The following is a 21266-nucleotide window of genomic DNA, read 5'->3' as shown; positions in this document are numbered from 1 at the left end:
ACCCAGTGCTCATCCTGTCAAGTGCCCACTTCAGTGCCCGTCACCCAGTCACCCCTACCCCCCGCCCTCCTCCCCTTCCACCACCCCTAGTTCGTTTCCCAGAGTTAGGAGTCTCTAGTGAACCTTCCCTGGAGAGGCACCTTGATTCTCCTGAAGGTGGAAGCAGCTTGAAGACTGTCCTTCCTATCAGGCATCCTGCTGCGGCTTGGGTGGCTCTGCATTAGAGGCGAGTGGGCTGGTGTTCGCTGGCACAGGAGCCCAGTGGGCAGAGGTGAGCATGTGCCTTGGGATGTGACTGCAGCCAGCAGAAGGGAGGTGGGGGAGCCATGGAGAGGCACTGGAAAATTCGGCTACACGCAGGTCATTGAGCTTGTCAGTATCTGGTGTTAAACTTTAATTTCCTGACATTCTAGGGCACCTGGGGGGCTCGGTTGGTTAAGTATCCGACTGTTGATTCTGCATCAGGTCATGATCTCGGGGTCATGAATTAAGCCCTGAGTTGGGCTCTGTGCTTAGCACATAGTCTGCTTCTCCCTCTCCCTCTGCTCTCAAATAAATAAATCTTAAAAAAAATTTCTGGTATTAATAATTGGCATCTTGTTCCTTTTTTCTGGATCAGACTAGCTAGACATTCATCTATCTCATAGCTTTCTTTCTTTCTTTCTTTCTTTCTTTCTTTCTTTCTTTCTTTCTTTCTTTCTTTCTTTCTTTCTTTCTTTTTCTTTCGACACAGAGAGAGGCAGAGACACAGGCAGAGGGAGAAGCAGGCTCCCTGTGGGGAGCCTGATGCAGGACTCGATCTCAGGACCCTGGGATAACGACCTGAGCCAAAGGCAGACACTGAATCACCCAGGTTCTTTGCTCCTTTCAAGGAACCAGCCTTTAGGTTTTTTTCATTTCCCTATTTCTACTGTTTTTTTTTTATAGTTTGGATTTTGCTCTCCATTTTCTAGTTTCTTTGGGTAAAAGATAAGATCATTGTTTGCAGTCCTTTCACCTTTTTCTCGTTTTTTACATTTTTTAAAATTTAAATTCAATTTGCCAACATATAGTATAACACCCAGTGCTCATCCCATCACGTGCCCTCCTCAGTGCCCCTCACCCAGTGACCCCATCCCCGTGTTCAACTCCCCTCTGCAAACTTTTATTTGTTTCCCAGAATTAGGGGTCTCTCATGGTTTTTCTCCTTCTCTGATTTTTCCAACTTAGCTCCCCTCCCCTTTCACCTTTTCTAATATAACATTCACTGCTGTAAATTTCCCTCTAAGTACAGCTTTAATGGCTTTCCATGCATGTCAATATGTCATGTTAGTTCCCATAGTTCAAGTATTTTCTACTCTCCCTTTTGCATTCTTTGTCCTAAGGTTTATTTAGAATTGTGCTGTTTAATTTCCAATTATTTGTGTGATTCCCTGGATGTCTTTCTGTTATTAAATATTAGATTAATAGCACTCTGGCCAGAACATATTTTCTATGACTTAAATCCTTTGAAATACATTGAGACTCATCTTCCGGTCCAGAATATGGTCAGTTTTGGTGCACATTCCATGTGAACCTAAAAAAGATGCATTTTCTGCTGATATGGGGGGTTATGTTTTATAAATATCGATTAATTTGGTTGATAGTGTTTTTCAAATCTTCTGCATCCTTAATATTTTCTGCCTACTTTTCCTATCAGTTATTGAAAGAGAAGTATTGATATCTACAATCATGATCTTTGTTTCTCTTTGTAGTTCTATAAATTTTTGCTTTGTGTATTTTCAAGCTTTGTTATTAAATGCATAGAGATTTAATATTGTCATCTGTTGTTGATTAATTAACCCATCCATCTTTACATCTGGTAATGCTTAGGGACCAAGTCTACTTTGACAATATTAGTATAATCACTCCAGCTTTCTTTTGATTATTGTCTGAATGATATATCTTCTATCACTTACCCTGTCACCATTTAAAATGGGTTTCTTATAGCCTGCATATACTGGAGTCTTGTTTTAAAAAAAAAAAAAGATTTATTTTAAAGAAAGCATGAGAGAGTGGGGGAAGGGGCAAAGGAAGAGGGAGAGAATCTCAAGCAGGCTCCCTGCCATGGGGCTCAGTCCCAGGACCCTGAGATCCTGATCCTGGCTGAAATCAAGAGTCAGATGCTCAACCAACTGAGCCACCCAGGTGCCTCAAGTCTTGTTTTTCATACAATCTGACACTCTCTGCTGTCTGACCAGGACATTTGCACATGTACACCTGCTGAGATTACCAATAAGACTGAATTTAAATCTATCATCTTATCTTTCATTTTCTTTTTTTTTTCTTTTTTTTCTTTTTCTTTTTTGTCTTTCATTTTCTATTTATCATATTAATACATTGTTCCTTTTTCCTCTTTTGGTATTCTTATTTTAAATTAATTATTGAAATTTTGCATCTTTTTCTCTATTATTGGCTTATTACATATATCTTGTTATTTTCTTGGTGGCTGGCTTCTAATGTGTATAGTACACACTTTGACATCACAGTTTGGCTTCTCATGATGTTTGCAAGAACCTCATGAATGCCCGCTTCCATCCTTGTGCTGACATGCTCTCGCTGCAGTCCTACAGATGCCATGAGCACCATCATACTTCGCCATTATTTTTCCTTTAAATGGTTCTTGAAAAAAGATATTTACATGAGGAAAAAATATCTTTTATATTTACCCAAAAAGTTAGTATTTCTAGCTTGATTCATCTCTTTATGTAGATCTGTGTTTCCATTTGAATTCTCTCAGCTCTTGTCTTTCATTTTCAGTTTTGAGAGATGTTCTCACTGAACGTAGATTTCTAGGTTGCAGTTCTCCCCAGCACCGTAAAGAGGTTTTACTGTTTTTCGGGCTGATGGTCTCTGATAAGTGTGCAGCTGTTTCTGTCCCTCTGAGGAATGAGTCTTATTTCTCTGTCTGTATTTTAGGTTTTCTTTTTATTTGATATTAGCAATTCAATAATGATGTATTATTATATGGTTTTCCTTACATTCCTTCTGATTACGATTTGCTAAGCTTCTTGGATTTATGGATTGTTTTCATCAAATGTGGAAATACTTTGCCCACTATTTCTTCAACTATTGTTCTCTCCACTGTCCCCAGGGCAGCATTGCCATTTGTGCCAGAATGCCGGATATGGCCCTACATCTCACGGAGTTCCTTTTTTATTTTTTTGTCTTTATTTATTTAATCTTTATTTGCTATCTAGAAATTCCATTTGGGAATTTTCTTTTGCAAGGTTTATTGAAGTAAAGTTCTATGAGTTTTATAAGCATATGTTGTCATGAAACTGCTACCATAATCAAGATCTAGAACATCCCATCACCTGAAAGCACTCCTTCATGTTCCTTTGTAGCCAATCTGTGCTCCCCACCCCCAGCTCCTAGCAACAGATCTTCTGTGCCCATTATTTGGACTTTTCCATAATGTCATAGCATTGGAATCATGAAGTATGTACCTTTCTGAGTGCAGAATTCTATCAGTCAGGATGGTGGACCTTATGTTCAGTCATGTTTTCATTTGTGTGGCTTCTTTGCTGTTTGCTGCTGAGTATTCCACTGTAAGAAGGCCCCACACTTGGTTCATCTATTCCCTAGCTGAAGGGCACACGGGCTGTTTCCAGTTGGTTGTTTTGTTTAATTATAAATAAAGCCACCATAAACATTCACATAAAGGTTTTACTGTGAACATCAGTTTCCATTGTTCTTGGACAAATATGCGAGTGGGACTGCTAATAATTGAATCATCTGACTTGATAAACGTCCAAGCTGAATCCAACACGGCTGTGCCACCTTCAGTGAGTTACCATCACTGCAGGATCTTGGTTTTTTCTTTCTGTAACCACTCCATTAAGTGTGTGGTGTTACTTTGTGGTGAAGTTAATTTGCTTTTCACTAAAATCCAGTGTTAAACATTCTTATGTGCTTATGTTCCATCAGTATGCGTTCCTTTGTGAAGTATCTTTTGCCTGCTTTTAACTGAGTTTGTGGTTTCCTCATTATTGAGTTCTGAGATTTCTTTAGATATTCTATGCATTTATCAGAAATGTGTTTTACAAAGATTTTCTCCTAGTTCTTGGCTTGTTTTCATTTAGTTAACAGTATCTTTTGAAGAGAAGTTGTGAACTTTGATGAAAGTATCTCAAGGATACAACGTTGGTGCAATCTAATTTATGAAGGCTTTCATTTATGGGGCATGTTTTGGTGTTATACCTGATAAACCAGCAGAACCCCAAATCACATGTATTTCCTGTTTTCTTGAGAGGATTTTATAGTACTAAATTTTACATTTAGGTCTATATTCTATTTTTAATCTTTATATACGATGAAAGTTGTTTTGTGTGTATGGAAACTCCATTTTCTAGCACCATAGTACAAAAGCCTACCCTTTCTTTACTGAATCACCTTTAATTGTTTTGAAAAGCACTTGAGGGATGCCCAGGTGGCTCAGCGGTTGAGCATCTGCCTTCAGCCCAGGGCGTGATCCTGGAGACCCAGGATCGAGTCCCGCATTGGGCTCCCTGCATGGAGCCTGCTTCTCCCTCTGCCTGTGTCTCTGCCTCTCTCTCCGTCTCTCATGTATAAATAAATAAAATCTTAAAAAAAAAGAAAAGCACTTGATCACATTATGTGTGAGTTTATTTCTGACCTCAACTCTGTTCTGCTCACCCGTTGCACTAGTACTATAGTGTCTTGGCTACTGGAGCCTCATTGTAAGCTTTGAAGTAAGAGTAGGCAACTGAATTTAAAATTTTTTGGCTATTTGTATACTTTGCCTCTCCATATAAAATTTTGAATAACCATGGCATTTTGTACAAAAATTCCTGCTGGGATTTTTACTGGGATTACATTGAGTTTGTAGATCAGTTTGGAGAGAATTGACAATATCAAATATTCTAATCCATAAACATGGTATAGCTCAATATTTAGATCTCACTCAAATTCTTTAAACAGTGTTTGGTAATTTTAAATATAATGTGTATAGTTTTATTAGATTGGTATCTAAGCATTTCACGGTTTTAGTGCTATTATGAATAGCACTTAACATTTTTTTAAAAAAAATTTTATTTATGTATTCATGAGAGACACACAGAGAGAGGGAGAGACACAAGCAGAGAGGGAAGCAGGCTCCATGCAGGGAGCCTGATGTGGGACTCGATTCCAGGACTCCAGAATCATGCCCTGAGCCAAATGCAGATGCTCAACTACTGAGCTACCCAGGCGTCCCAAATAGCACTTTTTATCTCAATTTCTATTTGTTCATGGCTAGCATTTACAAATATAAAAATCCTTCTCACTGTGTGGATGATAGAAAAACTGATATGTTTCTGGTAGGTCGTGGTCATTGTGAAGTCAAATCCCAGGGTAAGATGAGAATTTAATGATCTAAACAAGGAGCTGGCACACTGTTTCTTCAAATGTAACTCAAATTGTAAGTATTTTTAGGTTTTCCAGGCCATACAGCAACTATTCACCTAGTAGAAAGCATAGACAACACACACATGAAAGAGTGTAACTGGAGTAGTTTGCCAGCTGCCTCTCGACCTAAACCAAGTCTGTTGTTATGCTGGAGTCTCCGGGCTGTAAATGCTTGTCCATCCAGACACTGGAAAGTACCTGAGCTTGTGTTTGGCCAGCACACAGGTTGTCACCTTAGATCAGATTAATCAACCTAGGAGGAATGGATGATTTAAAAGCTTATCAACACTGTTAGAATTCCAGCTTGTAGGTAGGTTATTCACAGCTTCCTGTGGACAGGGCCCCATGGCCTCCCTAAACCCACTGTCGCCTATCCTTTGTATCTTGAGTCACATACCTGTATACATGACACTGACACCATCAACCCTGCAGAGCCACTCCCAAGGACAAGTATAAACCTCATGCCTACCTGTCAGGAGAAAACAACTGAAAAGAAGGTGTGTGGTGTGTGTGTTTGTGTGGGTCCTAGACCAGTGTAGCATCAAGCTTCCATATGGGAGGTGGTTGCATTCCCATGGACAGGACCCGTCTGCCAACTCTTCACAAGAAAGCTGTGAACCTAGCCTCATAGGATGAGCCTGTTCCAACCATGTGGGAGGACAAAAGGCTGTTTATAAGGAGGCATCTCCATGTTACTGTCATGTGACTCCTCATGAGTTTGTTGAGTGTCTACTACAGACCAGGCCTTGTAGCAGACTGAGAGCAAAGGATAGAAACAGGGTTGGCCTAGCTCTGGGCTTCAGTTCTCAGACAAACCCTGCCAGGGGGCATGACCCTCATACATCTGTCCACATCTGGAGATAGTCTCGGTTGTCACAACCAGGGATGAGTGTACTCCCGGCACCCAGAGGGTGGGGGCCAAGGATGCTGTACTCTTCAGTGCCCTGGATAACCAGGTGCAGAGAAAAATCTGTCCTTAGAGCCAGCAGTGCTGAGGGGGAGAAACCACCTGATGTCACCCATCTATTCTGCAGTGGTTCTGAAACCTAGATGGGTAATTATTACCCTTAGAGCGCTTACACCTAAACTAGGGCAGGGCAGAGGTCTGGGAAGTACTTGAGGCAATGAAGAGGAAAGAAGGTTTTTACTCCAGCAGAATCCCATCCTTGCCCAAGATAACATGCTCCAGGGAAGGGCATTTCCTTCTTTCCCTTCTGAGCTGCCCTGGCTTTGTGCTGGGGTCCTGGGTACCACGGTCAGGCCCTGAGGTCAGGACTAGGTGTGCCGTGGCTGAGCGGGGCACACCGAGCTGCTCACGTGCTGTGGGATCATCCAGTTTTCCATGTGCAGGGTGCTGCTCAGCCCCTCCAGCCTCCCTGCTGCCTGGGCCCCTCACTGGCGTCGCCCCTGCATCTCCCTTTCCCTGGCCCTGCAGGTCTCAGCCTGGACCCCACCTTGCAGGGAGCAGCATGATTGAGGAGGCCGTCCCCGTGCTAGGCCTTCACTGGCCTCGGCCATCCTGCTCACCAACACTCACCACCCTGTACCGTTGTCCTGCCCAGTGTAACCCGCTCCAGCTGTGACCTGGGCAGGAAGGCTGTCAGGGAGACCCACTGTGTAGAGCTCAAACCATGTGGGTGAGGCAGCTGTAACCCCAAGACAGGAGACACACGAACACTTGTGCCACTGGCTGCACAGGGTACCAGAGCTATTCTGCTCAGCACACTCCCACCAGGTGGGTGCCCTGCACGCGTACACACCACATTGACGTGTACATGAGCATGCACACCTGAGCAGGGCACACATTCACACACACGCACCACATACACATGCACATTCATGTCTCACCATGGACCACAAACATGCTTAGTTCAGATCTGAATTAACTTTGCATATAGAATATTAAATTATCGACTTAAAAATTGCTTTCAAGGCTTTCACACTTATCAAGACAGGAATGCTGAGAAAAAGCATCTGAGGTCATTAAAAGCAGGGCTCTGGCTGAGTGTAGAGCCAGGGCTGAGCTCCCCCTGCCAGGAGGGTCCTGCACAGGGAACCGGGCTCTTCCTAACCGGCTGCGTTCTGACCAGCTCTCCCTCCGTTTATCTTCTACCCTCGGCCCCAGTACCCGCGGCTTGCACAGGAGATAAGAACAATGCGTTTCCCATTTGGGCTCTGGCTGGCCTAGCTGACTGGACCTGGCTGCTACAGGAGGTGAGGTGCACGGGCACTAGAGTCAAGACCGGACAGTCGACAAAGATTAGGCCGCGTGTGTAAATTTTATTTTTCTTTCAGTAGGTGGTACCATTTTTCCAAGAAGTGATGCAGCTTTGCACGTTATTTTAGCGACCGGAACTACTACATCTGTCGCTGCTTGTGCTTCGGGTTGGTCTTGCAGTAGATGTACCAGCGCCCTCGCCTCTTCACGCGGTAACAGTCCCGGCAGCGCTCCTTGATGACACCCTTGGTCTTGAACCCCAGGGCAGGCTGCAGGCCTGGCAGCAGGGGGCCGGGCAGGGGCACGGGGCCCATGAGCCCCCACACCGTGGACTTCGTACCAGTGGCACCGGCAGCGCGAAAGGGTCCGGGCAGGAGAGTGGAGAGCGCTCGGGGCATCGCCAGGTGCGGGCTCAGCCGGGGCAGCGGGCTCAGGGCTGACACCAGCACCTTCCGCACCAGCACAGACGCCATGCTGCTGCGGCCCACCCTGCGGAGGGCAGAGCGGCAACAGGTAAGGCCTCCCCGCTCCATGAGGAGCTTCACCACCCGGGGCCTCCCTTATCCCCACCCCCACCCCCGGGGAGCCTCCGCTCCACCCTCACCCCTACCCCCACCCCGACTCCGTGAGCCCCCTGCACCACCCTCACCCCTACCCCGTGAGCCCCCTGCTCCACCCTCACCCCTACCCCACTCCTAACCCGTGAGCCCCCCACTCCACTGTCACCCCCACCCCCATGAACACCCTGCTTCACCCTCCCCCCCACCCCCGGGAGCCTCCGCTCCACCATCACCCCCACCCCCATCCCCGTGAGCACCCTGCTCCACCTCCCCCTTCTCCGGAGCTTCTGCTCCACCCTCACCCCTAACCCCCACCCTGTGAGCCCCCTGCTCCACCCCCACCCCTACTCCGTGAGCCCCCGGCTCCACCCCTACCCCTACCCCACCCCTAACCGGTGAGCCCCCTGCTCCACTGTTACGCCCACCCCCAAGAGCCTCAGCTCCCCTCACCCCTACCCCCATCCCCGCGAGCACCCTGCTCCACCCACACCCCTACCCCGCGGGCACCTCCTCCACCCTCACCCCTACCTTGAGCCTCGGCTCCACTCCCACCCCCATCCCTGGGAGCCTTAGCTCCACCCTCACCCCATCTCCGCCCCCAACCCCGAGAGTCCCAGACTCCATCCTCACCCCTACCCCAACCCCGCGAGCCCTCGGCCCCTCCGCCGGCCCCCTGCGCCCCCCGCCCCCGGGCGGTCCCTGCAGGCTGGGGACGCGGCAGGGAGCGCTGGGTCCCCGACGTGCCCGCCGGGAGGGGACAGCATCCAGGCGGCCCTTCTCGGTAGCCGACCTCCGGCCCCTCGCGACCCCCGGGACCCCTGACCTGGCAGGAAGGCGTCCGCGACCGCCGGCAGCGCGCCTCGCACGCGCCTGCGCAGTAGGGCAGGGACGCCGCCGCCCGGAGCGTCCGCCAGAAAGAAAAATGGCGGCAGGATCACGTGGCGGCCCCGGCAGTGCCGGGCGCAGGGGCGGAGTCACCAGGCCGTCTGCGCGCCCACCCTGGGCCGCCCTCCTGCCCCGGTCCCTGGGGTCTCAGGGAGTGTCAGAATGGGGAGGGAAATAGATACCTGGAATGCAGAAGTCACAGCCAACCAGACGTTTTTAAAACACGGACGAATACCGAAGTGGAAACAAGAGCTAGAAGAACCCGCTACTTGTATTAGGTGGACATCCTGGGAGAGATGTGGCAACGCTCAGGGAAGCGGTGACGGGCCCTGGTCCTACCTGCTGCACTTATTACCTCTTCCCTCCAGCCTTGTGTTAGGATCATTTCCAACAGAGAAGTTCAAAGACTCCGGCGAGTCCCCTCTGCCCACCGCCCGAGCCCACAATGAGTCAATACACCTGCTGTTCCCTACGGGTGTCGGGACCCGCCGTGTGCAGCCCACCTGCGCGCCCCGCCGCGGCCTCGACCCCTGGGTACCGCATCCCTGCACCTGCTGGGGCCGGCACCGCACCCCTGCACCTGCGCGCCCCGCCACGACCTCGACCGCTGGGTACCGCATCCCTGCACCTGCTGGGGCCCCCACCACACCCCTGCACCTGCGGGCCCTGCCAAGACCCTGACCACACCGAATCCCCGCCGGGGTCAGCTCCGGGCCTGCCCGTGGTGCCCGTCTGTGGGCATCTTTCTGTCCCGAGAGGTTTCCAGTGCGTGTGGTCCCTCATCAGCAACACCGCCCGGCGTCCGGGCACCCCAGGCCTGCGCGGAGTCTCCCCCGTGCCCACAGCCCTTGTCCATCCGGGCGCTGCTCCTGTGAGTGACCCTCCTGAGCGGTCTATGAGACAGGCAGCTGGAAGAGGGAAACGCCGGGACTGCGAGCCGGGTCGGCCTACGGTGCCCGAGAGCAGGGGGCCTTCGGGGCTGATCTGCGCTGGGGAGGACACTGAGCGTGCTTTACTGGAGCTCTGCTGCAGAAATCCCGAAACACGCCGCTCCCGCGGTGACAGCGATGCGCAGTGCGCAACGGGAATGCACTTACAGGGCCTCTATACACGGCCCTTCGCGAAGGAAAACATGCGATATGGAACCCCCCATGATTACCAACTACCATCAGATGCGAAGACTGCACCTTCGTTTTCCACCCTCCCCTGCCCCACCCCAGGCAGGAATCACCCAACAGCACTGCCGGCTAGAGGTGCGCCTAGATTTGCCGCCTCTTGCGGACCGAGCCCGGGCCCAGCCGCTGCACCTGCCGGCGGCTCCCGCCGAGCGCACCGCGCGTGCGCGCCTCCCCTGCGCGAGAAGTGCGGGCCGCGGGGGCCCGGGGGGAGCCGTGCGCATGCGTCAGCGTGCCGGCGCGCCGGGTCAGGGTTCAGCCCAAAGATGGCGGCGGCAGTGACCTTCTGCCGGCTCCTGGGCCGGAGCGGTTCAGCGGCGCTGCGCCCGCCCCGGGGCGCCAGGTGTTTGGGGGTGCGGGCGTCGCCGACCGGGGAGAAGATCACGCACACCGGCCAGGTAAGCGCCGCGGCGTGGAGGCCGCCCCGTCTCGGCTCGCGGAGAACCGGGGGCCGAGCCCCGTGCCGGCCCGGTTCGGGTTGGGCCCAGGTGTGCGAGTCTCGCGCTGTGACCCCACGGGGGCTCCCCGGTCCTCGGCCCCCAGCTGCAGAGCCCGGCGGCGCCCGGTGGCCGAGTGACAGCTCGGGGGCTGCCGTGGCCCGACGCGGGGACGGCGTTGGGTCCCAGTGGGCAGCCCGAGCTGAGAAGCGGCCCCGCGTTGTTGACGGAGTCGCCCGCGGCGCGGGGAGGACACGGGGTCCAGCTCCGCCTGCTGCCCGCGCGGCGCCGTCGCTGCGCCTTCTCGCCCCGCGGGCCTTGCCCGAATAAGCCCCTGCTCGCGCGGCCCCGCGTCCCCCTGTTGGTCACCGACGGCCAGAGGTCCCGAAGGAGCACTTTCCCCTAAGGCGTGCCGCTGAGAGGGAGCGGCTCTCTTCACAGTTAGGCTGTAAAGTCATCTGGGGTCTTTTTCTGTCTCCAGGTTTATGACGATCAAGACTACAGGAAAGTTCGGTTCGTTGGTCGTCAGAAAGAGGTAAGAGATCTCGTAACACGAGCGGTGGGCCTTTGCAAAACGCTTACGTGACGGGCGAGAAGTAATAGTGCCCAGACTTAAATGCTCCCATAGTGAGCACCCCGGCAGCTCTGGAGCCGCGCGTTTCTCTGAAATGCCCCTGTGTCTGTGTCTGTGTCTGTGTCTGTGTTCGTTTTGTCCCCCCCCCCCCCCAGCTCTAAGTGACGTCTTGTGTAAGTATAAACGGGAGTGATCTTTTCTTTCATTTCTGTGCCTTAGACTCCTGAGACCCTCAGATTAAAGTCACATCATACTTTGACTCTTCCAGTCACCGTGTGGGGTGTGCTTGTCCTATTTCCTGCCCAGCAGACTAGGCCGTGTTCCTGTGGGGACTGACGCTGGCCCACGATTGCCCTTCCCTGAGTGACGGTGGTGGGTCCCACACCTGTGTTTGGCCACAGAGGAAGGGCCCTCCTACAGGAGCCTGTGCGCCTCTCGATTCCCCTGTCACCTGCACTGCCACGTCCCCAGTGCTCACGGTCTTCCAAGCCCTTTCCTCCTCTGTCCTCTGTAGTCCTCTTGAGTTTCTCCTTCCTGGGGCAGCCTTCCTGTTAATCCCCAGCTGTCTGTAAGATGTGTTCCCACTCCCCTTTGATCATGGTTACATTGTCTTTTAAATTCTCATTAGTTACTTCTGTTCCTGCTTTGTGGATGTCGGGGGCAGGGGTAGGGTGGGGGACATGGGTTCATGCAGCCTGGCCCCCAGCTCCCTAGCAATTCTGATGCTTTGGCAAGCACCTGGGTCTGTCCCCAGCTCCTCTCTGCTGGAGACTTGGTGTGGCTTCCAGTGGTTTCTGTTTGCCTTAGCAGGAGGGGGGTGGGGGGGTAGAGGTGGACAGAGAGGTAACAGGTGCATGGAGGGGCCCTTCAAACCAAAAGCAAGCAAACAAAAACAGAATCAGTGAAGCAGACGAAGTGTGACTAGATGAGAAGGTGCTGAAGTGTCAGCTCACTCTGTCCACTCACCCAGGTCCAGAACCTTATCCTGGTTCCGGGTCTCGTGCTCTGGGGCACATGTTCATGTTGTACGGGTGCACGGCATGTCTGTAAATGATGAATCCTGCTCTGGCTCTCATTCTCACGACAAAAATTTGATATTTAGGAGTATTTTAATGTTGTTTGGGTTTCCCAAAGACATTGTTACAGAAGGTACTTACCTATGCTGGAAACTTATAGGTGAAGTGCAGAGGGTTCCCATGTCACCCCCTGTTGCTCACATCTTCATCAGGGTGCTACGTGTGTGATAGCTGATCACTGTGAACTTGATGGATGCTGACATGTTACTAACTTGACCGTGGTTTATGTTCATGTTCGTGTGGGTTATGACAATGCATGCCATGTGTCCACTGTTACAGGATCATACAGAGTGATTTCCCTGCCCTAAAAATTCTATGTGCTCCACCTGTTCATACCTTCCTCTCCGCAGCCTCTGACAACCACTGATTTTGTTGTCTCTATAGGTTCGTTTAGTTGTATTTTAGGAAACGAACTGAATCTGAGCTTAATCTGGAGAACAAGGATGGCAGGAAGTTTGAGAGGTGAACTGGCCTTTGCAGGAAGAAGTGGAAAGTATCTGTGTTTGGCTCTTGGCCGCTTCTGACCAGAGGTGCCTGATACAGTTTGCAGGATGTCTGCAAAGGAATTCATGTGGGCCTGTGACAGGTCTTCCAGGAGGGGACAGTCAGGTGCTGAAGAACATGCCACCCAGCTCCCAGCCTCAGAGGGGCAGAAACCAGGCCTGCCTTGGTCCATGACTACCCCAGCCAGGCAGAGGGGCTGGAACTGAGCAGATATTCGTCTGCAGGTTATAGAAAGAGTTTCATTGGCTTTGAGGTCATATACATGTAATAGAAAGCCCACGTTTCCTGTACTCTAATGGAAGAGTTTGTGTGGACAAGTGACCGCAGTGAGGAATGGCAGGGATGAAGACAACAGTGACAACAGTAGCAATGCCGCCTCTGTGTCACCTTGTAGCTGGGGGTGTGTATTTATTGTCGCTCTGACTGCCTCTGGATCTGCCGTCCTGACCTCACTGGGCTCTGGATGCTGAGTCAGTGTGGACAGGCTGCTAGGGCAGTGGGCACCCCATGAGAGACATCAGGGAACAGGTGCCCTCATTCTGCGGCTGCCAGGATTGCTATTACTGAGACAGGTATCATTTGTAGGTTTGGAAGATACATAATTAAGCAGAGAGCCCAGAACCCTGGGAGGCTGAGGTCCACCCAGCACAGCTCTGCACAGCCCGTCCATGAACCACAACGATGATGGGGTGGCTCTGCGCAGGTATGAATGCCCTCACCAGCATTCGTGAGGAGTGGGCATCCGTCCAAGGGGAGGGTGCTCTGGACATTTCCTGCCCATCTTAGACCCCTGGCTGGTAGGTGAGTCTGGTAATGACTCTGACTCACCCGCTGGGCCCCTTGGTCTTCGGTAGCCGCTTGCAGGTGTCAACCGCAGGTGACCTCGGAGCAGTCCCCGAGGTGCCGAGGCCCACCTGACCTGCTGTCCTGTTGCAATAATGTGAAGCTTGAAGCTTGAAGAGGATTCTGTGGAAGTTGTGGATGGAAAGCATGAACTACATGTGCTGAAGAAAGGAACCTACAGACGGGGCAAATGCAGACTGGCCCTCAGGCCCCACCCAGGAGTGAACAGTGTCCTTTTCCCAGGGCTTGCTGGCCATTAGCTCGTCTGTCTTGCTTCTCCCGAGCCGTGGCAGAGCAGACCACTCGCCTGGCGAGGTGACTTCTATGCTGGGGTGGCGCACAGTACCTGTGCAGAGGCTTTGGGAAAATTCTCGGGAGTTGCCCAAGACCAGGAACAGAGTAAGACTCAGAGCATCTTTTGTCTCCTGCTGACTGGTGTTTGACACTGACATGTCAGCAGGCCATCTGAACCGAGGTGACGTTAAGGTGTGTGCACACGCACATGCCTGGGAGGTTTGGGAAGGCTGAAACAGCCAGAGAGGTGCAGTGGTACCCCAGGGATTTGGAGCTGCAGGAAGCGGCCCCCACCCTGGACTCCGAAGACCTAAGAGTTGTTTACTCTTTAGATTCGGCGAAAATCGAAGGTTCTAAAGCCCAAGGTTCAGATGGTGGCAGCCTGGACACTAAGCCTTGAGGTCCACTGTCCTCTCTCCCCTGATGGCTTCATGACCTTGTACCACATGCTCCTCATGTCTGCGCCTGTCCTCTTCCTCCACACTGGCCAGGTCGTCCCTGGACTTGTGTCACCCCAGAGCAACTGTGAACACTGCTGTACAAAAATCCTAGGTGCTGTTTTTGAACATTTTCTCTGAACTTGTGTTAAAAATTAATTTGGAAGAACACTTCAGTTTGTATCATGACTTAAAAGTTATATAAACCTATGTCTACACAGTTGTAGAACTAAATATAAGTATTGGTGTTTGTATTAAAGATACCGTATAATCTGAATAATTGGTTTGGGCTTTTATTTTTAAACCTGTGAATTTCTTTTTTTTTAAATAAATTTATTTTTTATTGGTGTTCAATTTGCCAACATATAGAATAACACCCAGTGCTCATCCCATCAAGTGCCCCCCCCAGCGCCCGTCACCCAGTTACCCCACCCCCTGCCCACCTCCCTTTCTACCACCCCTAGTTTGTTTACCAGAGTTAGGAGTCTCTCATGTTCTGTCTCCCTTTCTGATATTTCCCACTCATTTTTTTCTCCTTTCCCCTTTATTCCCTTTCTGAACCTGTGAATTTCTATTAACAGGGCTAGCATTGGACAGAACTTGGGTGACTCAACTAGGTTATTATTCCTTCGTGTATTGTTTTAAATACTATTTTATATAGTCCAGTGTCTTATGTTGTATTTCTAATGGATTTGATCCCAGTGTGATATAAGGGAGTAACTTCTGTAGGAACTGTCAGTCCCAAAAACAAACTAAAAACAACAGCTTTTTGACAATTGAGTTTAAACCTAAATATCTTTATGCCCAAATCGATTGGCCATCAAGAGATAAACAAGAAGGTAGTTTGACATTGCTAGGTTAGTGATGTGTAGGGGACAGCTGTACAGCTGTTGGACGGCTGCAGGTGTGTGGCACACTGTGTGCCTAAAGACCCACTATGCTTCCAGCTGAGCAAGAAGCGTGGATGTGGTGACCTGCTCTGGTTCATTTCCCTGCTAAGGTCCAGTGCTGCTGCTCCTGGTCTGGCCTAGTCTAGGTGATGGCAGCAAGACGGAGCTCTGATGGTCACCCGCAGTCAACTGGGTGCTGCTTGCTCCCGGGCTCTTTGTATGCTTATGGTTGAACTGAACCCCGGGAATGAGACGTTCATCATGGAAGGTCGGGGTCACTGTGGTGCTGAGTGACGGGGGCAGTCCTGTGTCACTCTCAGGCGTCAGCTGCCCTTCCCGCGGGAGACGGTGGTCTGACTGCTGTGACGGAGCTTGGGGGTTTGTTAGTGTGGCCTTTGTGACACATTTGTCACTTAGGTAGACACCGTCCTACTTTACACCATGAAGCTTCATTGTGACACATGGCTGTGTCTGCAGCAGCAATGAGCACACAGCCCACTGGAGGTGCAGCGTTGGGGAGCGGTGAGGCCATCTGGGGGGCTCTGTGCTTAGAGGAGTTTGTAGGACAGCATGGCTGCACCTCTCGGCCTCACCGTGTGGCCATGCACTAAGTCCACCCTGCCTGGCCATGTTGCACACGTGGTGTGTTATACTTCCCAATAACTTCTGTGTTCGTGGAAACAAAACTTGGAGGGAAAGCTTTACAAGATTGGTGTCTGTTAACTATAAAGCTTTTTAAAAACAATTAAATTTTTCCAGAACATCCACGTTCTGTGGGTTTGGGGCTTAAGCTCCTGTGAGAGGCATGTGGTGTCGTCCGTGCTGATGGCAGGCGAGACCATCTGTTTCTGTGGAAGAGTGAGGGGTGGGGCCCTGCTGGATCGCGTGTCCTCTGGACGCAGTCCGCTGGCTTTAGAAAAACTGTTAACTGAGGTTGATTGTGCCTTTCTAACTTATTTCCAGGCTTTGAGATTCTGAGGTCCCACCGCCCTTGTGAAGGCTGACCCATGTCTAAAGCTTGTTTCCTTGTTGTCACTACTGTAAGGCCTCTGCCTGTAGGTGGGGCTCTGGGCACACAGGGCAGGCCCCCGGCTGGGCAGTTCTCACCCCTAAGCCCACACGAGGTTGACCCTCCACCAAGCAGGTGGCAGAGTAGCCCTGGCTGCACTTCCTGACTAGTCTCCGCGGGGCCGTCACTCCCCATGGTGGCTGCAGGGATGTCTGTCGGGAAGTGTGATGTTCCGCCTCTGTGGCGTTCGTTCCACTGTTGTGTGCTCCACTCAAATGACCCCCAGCCTCCGGAAGTGGGTGATCTTCCAGCTGTGGTCTTGTAGTTGTTTTCTACCCTGGGTGGGTGGTGGTGATGCTAGGTCTAGAGGTGCCATCAGCTGTGGCTCCTTAAGAGCCCTAGTGTGAGACACATGCCTGTGCTGAGGCCAAGAGCGCGGTCAGGGATGACATATTGCCTGGCCGGCTTCAGGAAGCACAAACCTCTGGAGCAGGGAAATGCCTCTGGATGCCCTTCCTGGATTTGCAGGGCTCTCTGGGGCAGGTCACTGCAGCTCCTGGCATGGGCTGGCCCACCGTGCTGGGACATAGAGTCGGCCCCGTAACTGGGCAGGGAGGCACGCAGGGACCGGGTGGTTTGGGTTCTGTCCTTTCCCTCGACACACAGGCATGGATGCTTTACTTTCCCAGCTTGCCCAGCCTTGGGCTTTGTCTCCTTGGCATTGGTTGGGGGTGGCTCTGAGTGACTGGCTCACTGCAGATCACCTATGAGCAAGGCAGTGGCCGGTGTCCCCAGTTTGCCACAGGCGCTCATTGTGAGATCTGTTCTTTGTCCAGCCAGGATGCTTCCCATGGCGCCCACACCGGTGTCCGCTCTGGTCCACCAGCACCCTGCTTGCCCCAACACCAGGGCCTTGCAGCAGGCTGCCGCCGCTGTGGTTCCGTGGAATCTGGAGTTCACCAGTGCCTGCAGAGCTCCGGGTGGTGCTCATGTGACCATGGCATCAGTATCACAGATTACAGCGGCTTGTAGACTAAATACCTAGTGGGTGGTAAACACTCCTGATTGGGTCATAGTAAAACAAAAATGTTTCTTGAGTCAGAATCCAGATAAGCTCCATGCATTGCAGTTGCTGTAGCGTCTCAGTTTGTTTTCACTTTGGGTGTCGCCCCTGCCTACCCCCAAACACACACAAACTATCCCTTTCCCTTCTTGACTCACTTGTCAGAGGACCTGAGTCCTTTCCTCCTGTGGCATTGCCCATGGCTGGGTCTTCCTAACTGTGGCCTGTCGTGGGGTTTGTTGCCTCCTTCTGGGAGTGTGCAACTTGGGCTGGCTCCAGCAGCTCCGTCAAACTTGTCTTCTTTGTGGCGAGGTTACCTGTGGGGCCGTCGGGCAAGTCCAGCGAAGCTCAGGGTGGTGAGGTGGTGGCCCAGCGTCTCCACATGGGGCTGAGGGTGATGCTGTCTGCCCAGCAGCTCCAGTCTTAATGTGAAAACGCTTTGGTGAGGCTAGGAAAGTAGAAGGAACAGCGATTCTTTCCCTTTGTTTTTACTGGTTTTTAAAAGGAGGTCGTTCCTATAATGAAGTATTTATTGAATTTTAAAATTCACAAAATCAGAGATTTCAGCATATTCGTTGGGTTGTGGTCCCTGTGGGTGCAACACCATCCCCCCTGTGTCCTGTGTTGTCCTGTATTGTCCCTGTTGGGTGCTTCCCCAAGTTGGCAGCTGCGTAGACATGGCCAGAGCTTCCTCGCCTCTGTGACTGCGGAGGGCCCTGCGATATTTCCTCAGCCCTGGTGCTTGCGTGTGTGGTGCTGGCGGGGACAGTCGGCCTTGGGCGCTGCCTCGGTGTCACTCCTCACGTGTCCCCATGGGTGGAGTGAGAGCTGGGGCCAGGAGCAGAGTGCTGTGCTGAAGCCGCAGGCACCGTGCTAGCGGTCTGGTCTGAGAATCAGGTATGGACCAGAGAGGAATGTTGTAGTCGATTCTGGCACCATTTCCATGAGTTGGAAATTTTAACCAAATGGAAAGTTAAATGTGTGTGGGTGCCTGGTGGCTAAGTGCCTGCCTTTGTCTCAGGTTATGATCCCGGGGTCCTGGGATTGAGCCCCTCATTGGGCTCCTGCTCCGCAGGGAACCAGCTTCTCCTTCTGCCTCTCTCTCTCTTTGTGTTTCATGAATACATAGAATATTCTAAAAAAGAAAAGGAATGTTAAATATGTGTGTGTGTGTGTGCACGCGCGCGCGCCTGTTAAATTACATGTGTGTTTTGAAATGTCCAGCAATGCTAGATGAGAATGGAGGAGATGCATGGAACGTGTGTGCTGGTGGGACCTGAGAGTGTGGGGGTGTTGTCTATAGACACTTAAATTTCATAAAATGACCAAGCCTTTGTCCTTGGCTGCACAACTTTTTCTTTTTCTCTTGTTCCAGGTGAATGAAAACTTTGCCATTGATTTGATAGCTGAGCAGCCCGTGAGTGAAGTTGAAAGTCGTGTGATCTCGTGTGACGGTGGCGGGGGGGCTCTTGGCCACCCGAAAGTGTACATAAACCTGGTACCGTGTCACCTGTCCTTGCTGCCCTAGTCTAAGTGGTCTCGTTCCGAGTGGCTCTTGTGCAGACTGACTGCATGCTTGCCCATGTGATCTTTCCCACCGACCACGCGGGCAGATTGGGTGAAGGGCACCCTTTTGCCTGGGTCGTGCCATGAGGTGCTGTGTGATGTTTGTAGCATTACCAGCAGGGACAGACTGGCCACTTCCTTCCACACACGTGGGTTCTGTCTGCCTGGAGCCTCATTTGGGTGCCCCTGCACACACACAGCCTTGGAGCAGAGAGGACCCAGGGCATCAGAGCACGAGGGGGAGTGGGGGCTGAGGCTCAGCCTGCGGCCTTGATGGAGGGGAGGGAGCCAGCAGCACCCTAGCACCCTATCTGCTGGTGGCCTGGGGGTGGCGGGCCTTTGCTTAGCACCCCACCTGCTGCTCCAGTCTATTGAATTCTGGGCTCAGGGTGGAACCTCGGCCCTCCTGAGCTAAGGCCAGGAGTGACTGCTCGCTAATCCTTGTCCTGGCAGCAGTCCTTTGAGATGACCACATGTTCTGGTCCGGGAGCCGGAGCTGCAGCCGGGGTTCACAGGCCACTGCCCACGGCTGCTGGCGAGGGAGGGTGGAGCCAGTCAGACCTGGGCCTCTGGTGCCCTGACGGTTCTCAGTTCAGTAGCGACCTCAGAGGTTTTGAGCCATTTCTAGTTGACATTGTATTTCAGGTTCTGTGCATGACTTCTTGTCTAGTGTCTGAACCTGTTCAGATTGGAAGCACAGTATAGAAATGAGATCTTTCTTCTTGAATCTTTTCAGGACAAAGAAACAAAAACGGGGACGTGCGGCTATTGTGGACTGCAGTTCAAACATCACCATCACTAGAGCAGCCATGCATCCCGGCCCCGGGGGCCTGCAGGCAGCTGGGTGCACACACCCCACAGGTGAAGGGCCTCTTGCTGTTCCCGGGGCACCGCTGGTGCCGAATAAAGAGTGTTGTATCTAGGATGGGCAGCTGTGTGCTTCTTTCAAAGAATGGACTTCAGAAAATGAACGTTCATGTAGAGCGCAGGCTGAAGTGGGGTCCTCCTGCGGGGTGTGTATTGGGTGCTCTGAGCACATGCTTTACTCCGTGCAACCACATGGAGTAGCTGAGGGGCGAGAGGGGAGAGGTTTTATGAAAACATGGTGGTTCATCAGCCTTAGGGCTCCCCTAGCAGTCGGTGCCAGGCTCAGGCCTCCTCTTTGGCTGCTTTCCTGTGGCCAGGCTCCCCTTCTGTCCTCTTGTTGGGCTGAGATACGGAGTCTTAATGCCCAGGAAGCACCTGCCGGGAGGTATTCACAGTCACATGCAGGCCAGAGGGCAGTGCGCGTATAGAGTAGTAAGGATTCCTAACACAAGTAGTGGGACGACTTTGGAGGGAAGGGAAGCGAGGCTGCATAGAGTGCCCGCGAGCCCTGACGTGTGGTATGTGGGGTCCCCGAGGAGGCAGTGATGGTGAGGAAGGAGACTGGAGGAAAGCCTGCACATCCGGGAACGCCACAGCACAGCATGACCAGCAAGGAGGCATGGCCAGGTATGTTCTCATTATGACAAAATTTAAGCTCCCAACTTCAGAGGGTAGAGAAAAGTATTCTAGATGGAAGAACAGATTACCTGACTGAGACGTTATCAGAAGGACGTGCGACTTTTCTCTTCAGTCCTGGGAGCTGGAAACAGTAAAGAGCATCACTAGCCTAGAATAGTGGAGTCCTGTGCACAAGCAGTCAGGTCACCTGTCCTGAGAGGAATGCAGAGCCCCTCCTGGACCCCTTGTGGGGCTGAAGGGGCAGTGGGTGGGGTCTGCCCCACCTTGCTTGTACGCACCTGTTCACACCCTGTGCACACCTGGGAGCGCACAGTGGTTCCTCATGAGACTCCCGGCAGAAGGGCCTTTGAGCAAGTGTAGGAGGAAGGGGGTGGGGGTGGGGGGGCAGGAGGCTAAGGGACCCTGGGGTCACGGGGCAGGTGTGGGGTGAGCTGGATGGGACTGGCAGGGTCATCAGGGTGGAGCGGGAGCAGGATGAACATTGGAGGGAAACCCAAGCCTTGGAGTCCGGTTGCTTTGGAGACCCTTCTGAGCTGCGCTGGGTGGCATGGCGCCACCCAGGAAGGGAACCCGGCTGGCACAGCCTGGAACTGGCGGCAATTGAGGGCGGGGGGCAGCTGGGATGTCCGTGGGAGGGAGGCCCCCAGGCTGAGCTGCTGGTGCAGGTGGGCCTTCAGTCCAGTTGGCTGAGATAGGAAGCTTACGCCCTTCATCTGTAGGGATGCCCAGCTTTTCTCCATTCAACATGACCTGGTGAGTTACTCTGATTTTTTCTTTTCTTTTCTTTTCTTTTCTTTTCTTT

The 21266-nt window shown here is 51.9% G+C and overlaps 2 protein-coding genes across 3 annotated transcripts; one reads left to right on the top strand and one right to left on the bottom strand.

The window, feature by feature from the left end:
- Positions 1-7687: 7687 nt before the first annotated feature.
- MRPL36 (mitochondrial ribosomal protein L36) lies at positions 7688-9297 on the bottom strand. 2 transcript variants are annotated; one of them, XM_025451287.3, is made up of 2 exons: positions 9273-9297; positions 7688-8134 (listed from the first exon to the last, which is right to left on the bottom strand). In XM_025451287.3, exon 2 carries the CDS (start codon positions 8116-8118, stop codon positions 7786-7788), a length of 333 nt encoding a protein of 110 aa, XP_025307072.1. In that variant the 5' UTR covers positions 8119-8134; positions 9273-9297; the 3' UTR covers positions 7688-7785. The 2 variants fall into 2 exon arrangements, with proteins under 2 accessions (XP_025307072.1, XP_025307071.1); XM_025451286.2 differs by lacking the exon at positions 9273-9297 and adding an exon at positions 8950-9014.
- Positions 9298-10429: 1132 nt separating this feature from the next.
- NDUFS6 (NADH:ubiquinone oxidoreductase subunit S6) lies at positions 10430-19881 on the top strand. The gene is made up of 4 exons (XM_025451285.3): positions 10430-10663; positions 11184-11237; positions 18768-18890; positions 19695-19881. The coding sequence occupies exons 1-4, from the start codon at positions 10532-10534 to the stop codon at positions 19758-19760; spliced, it is 375 nt and encodes a 124-aa protein (XP_025307070.1). The 5' UTR covers positions 10430-10531; the 3' UTR covers positions 19761-19881.
- The last annotated feature ends 1385 nt before the right edge of the window (positions 19882-21266 follow it).

Source organism: Canis lupus, chromosome 34 (genome assembly GCF_003254725.2).
Source record: "Canis lupus dingo isolate Sandy chromosome 34, ASM325472v2, whole genome shotgun sequence".
Taxonomy (NCBI): Eukaryota; Metazoa; Chordata; class Mammalia; order Carnivora; family Canidae; genus Canis; species Canis lupus.
This window is presented reverse-complemented; position numbering and strand designations above follow the sequence as displayed.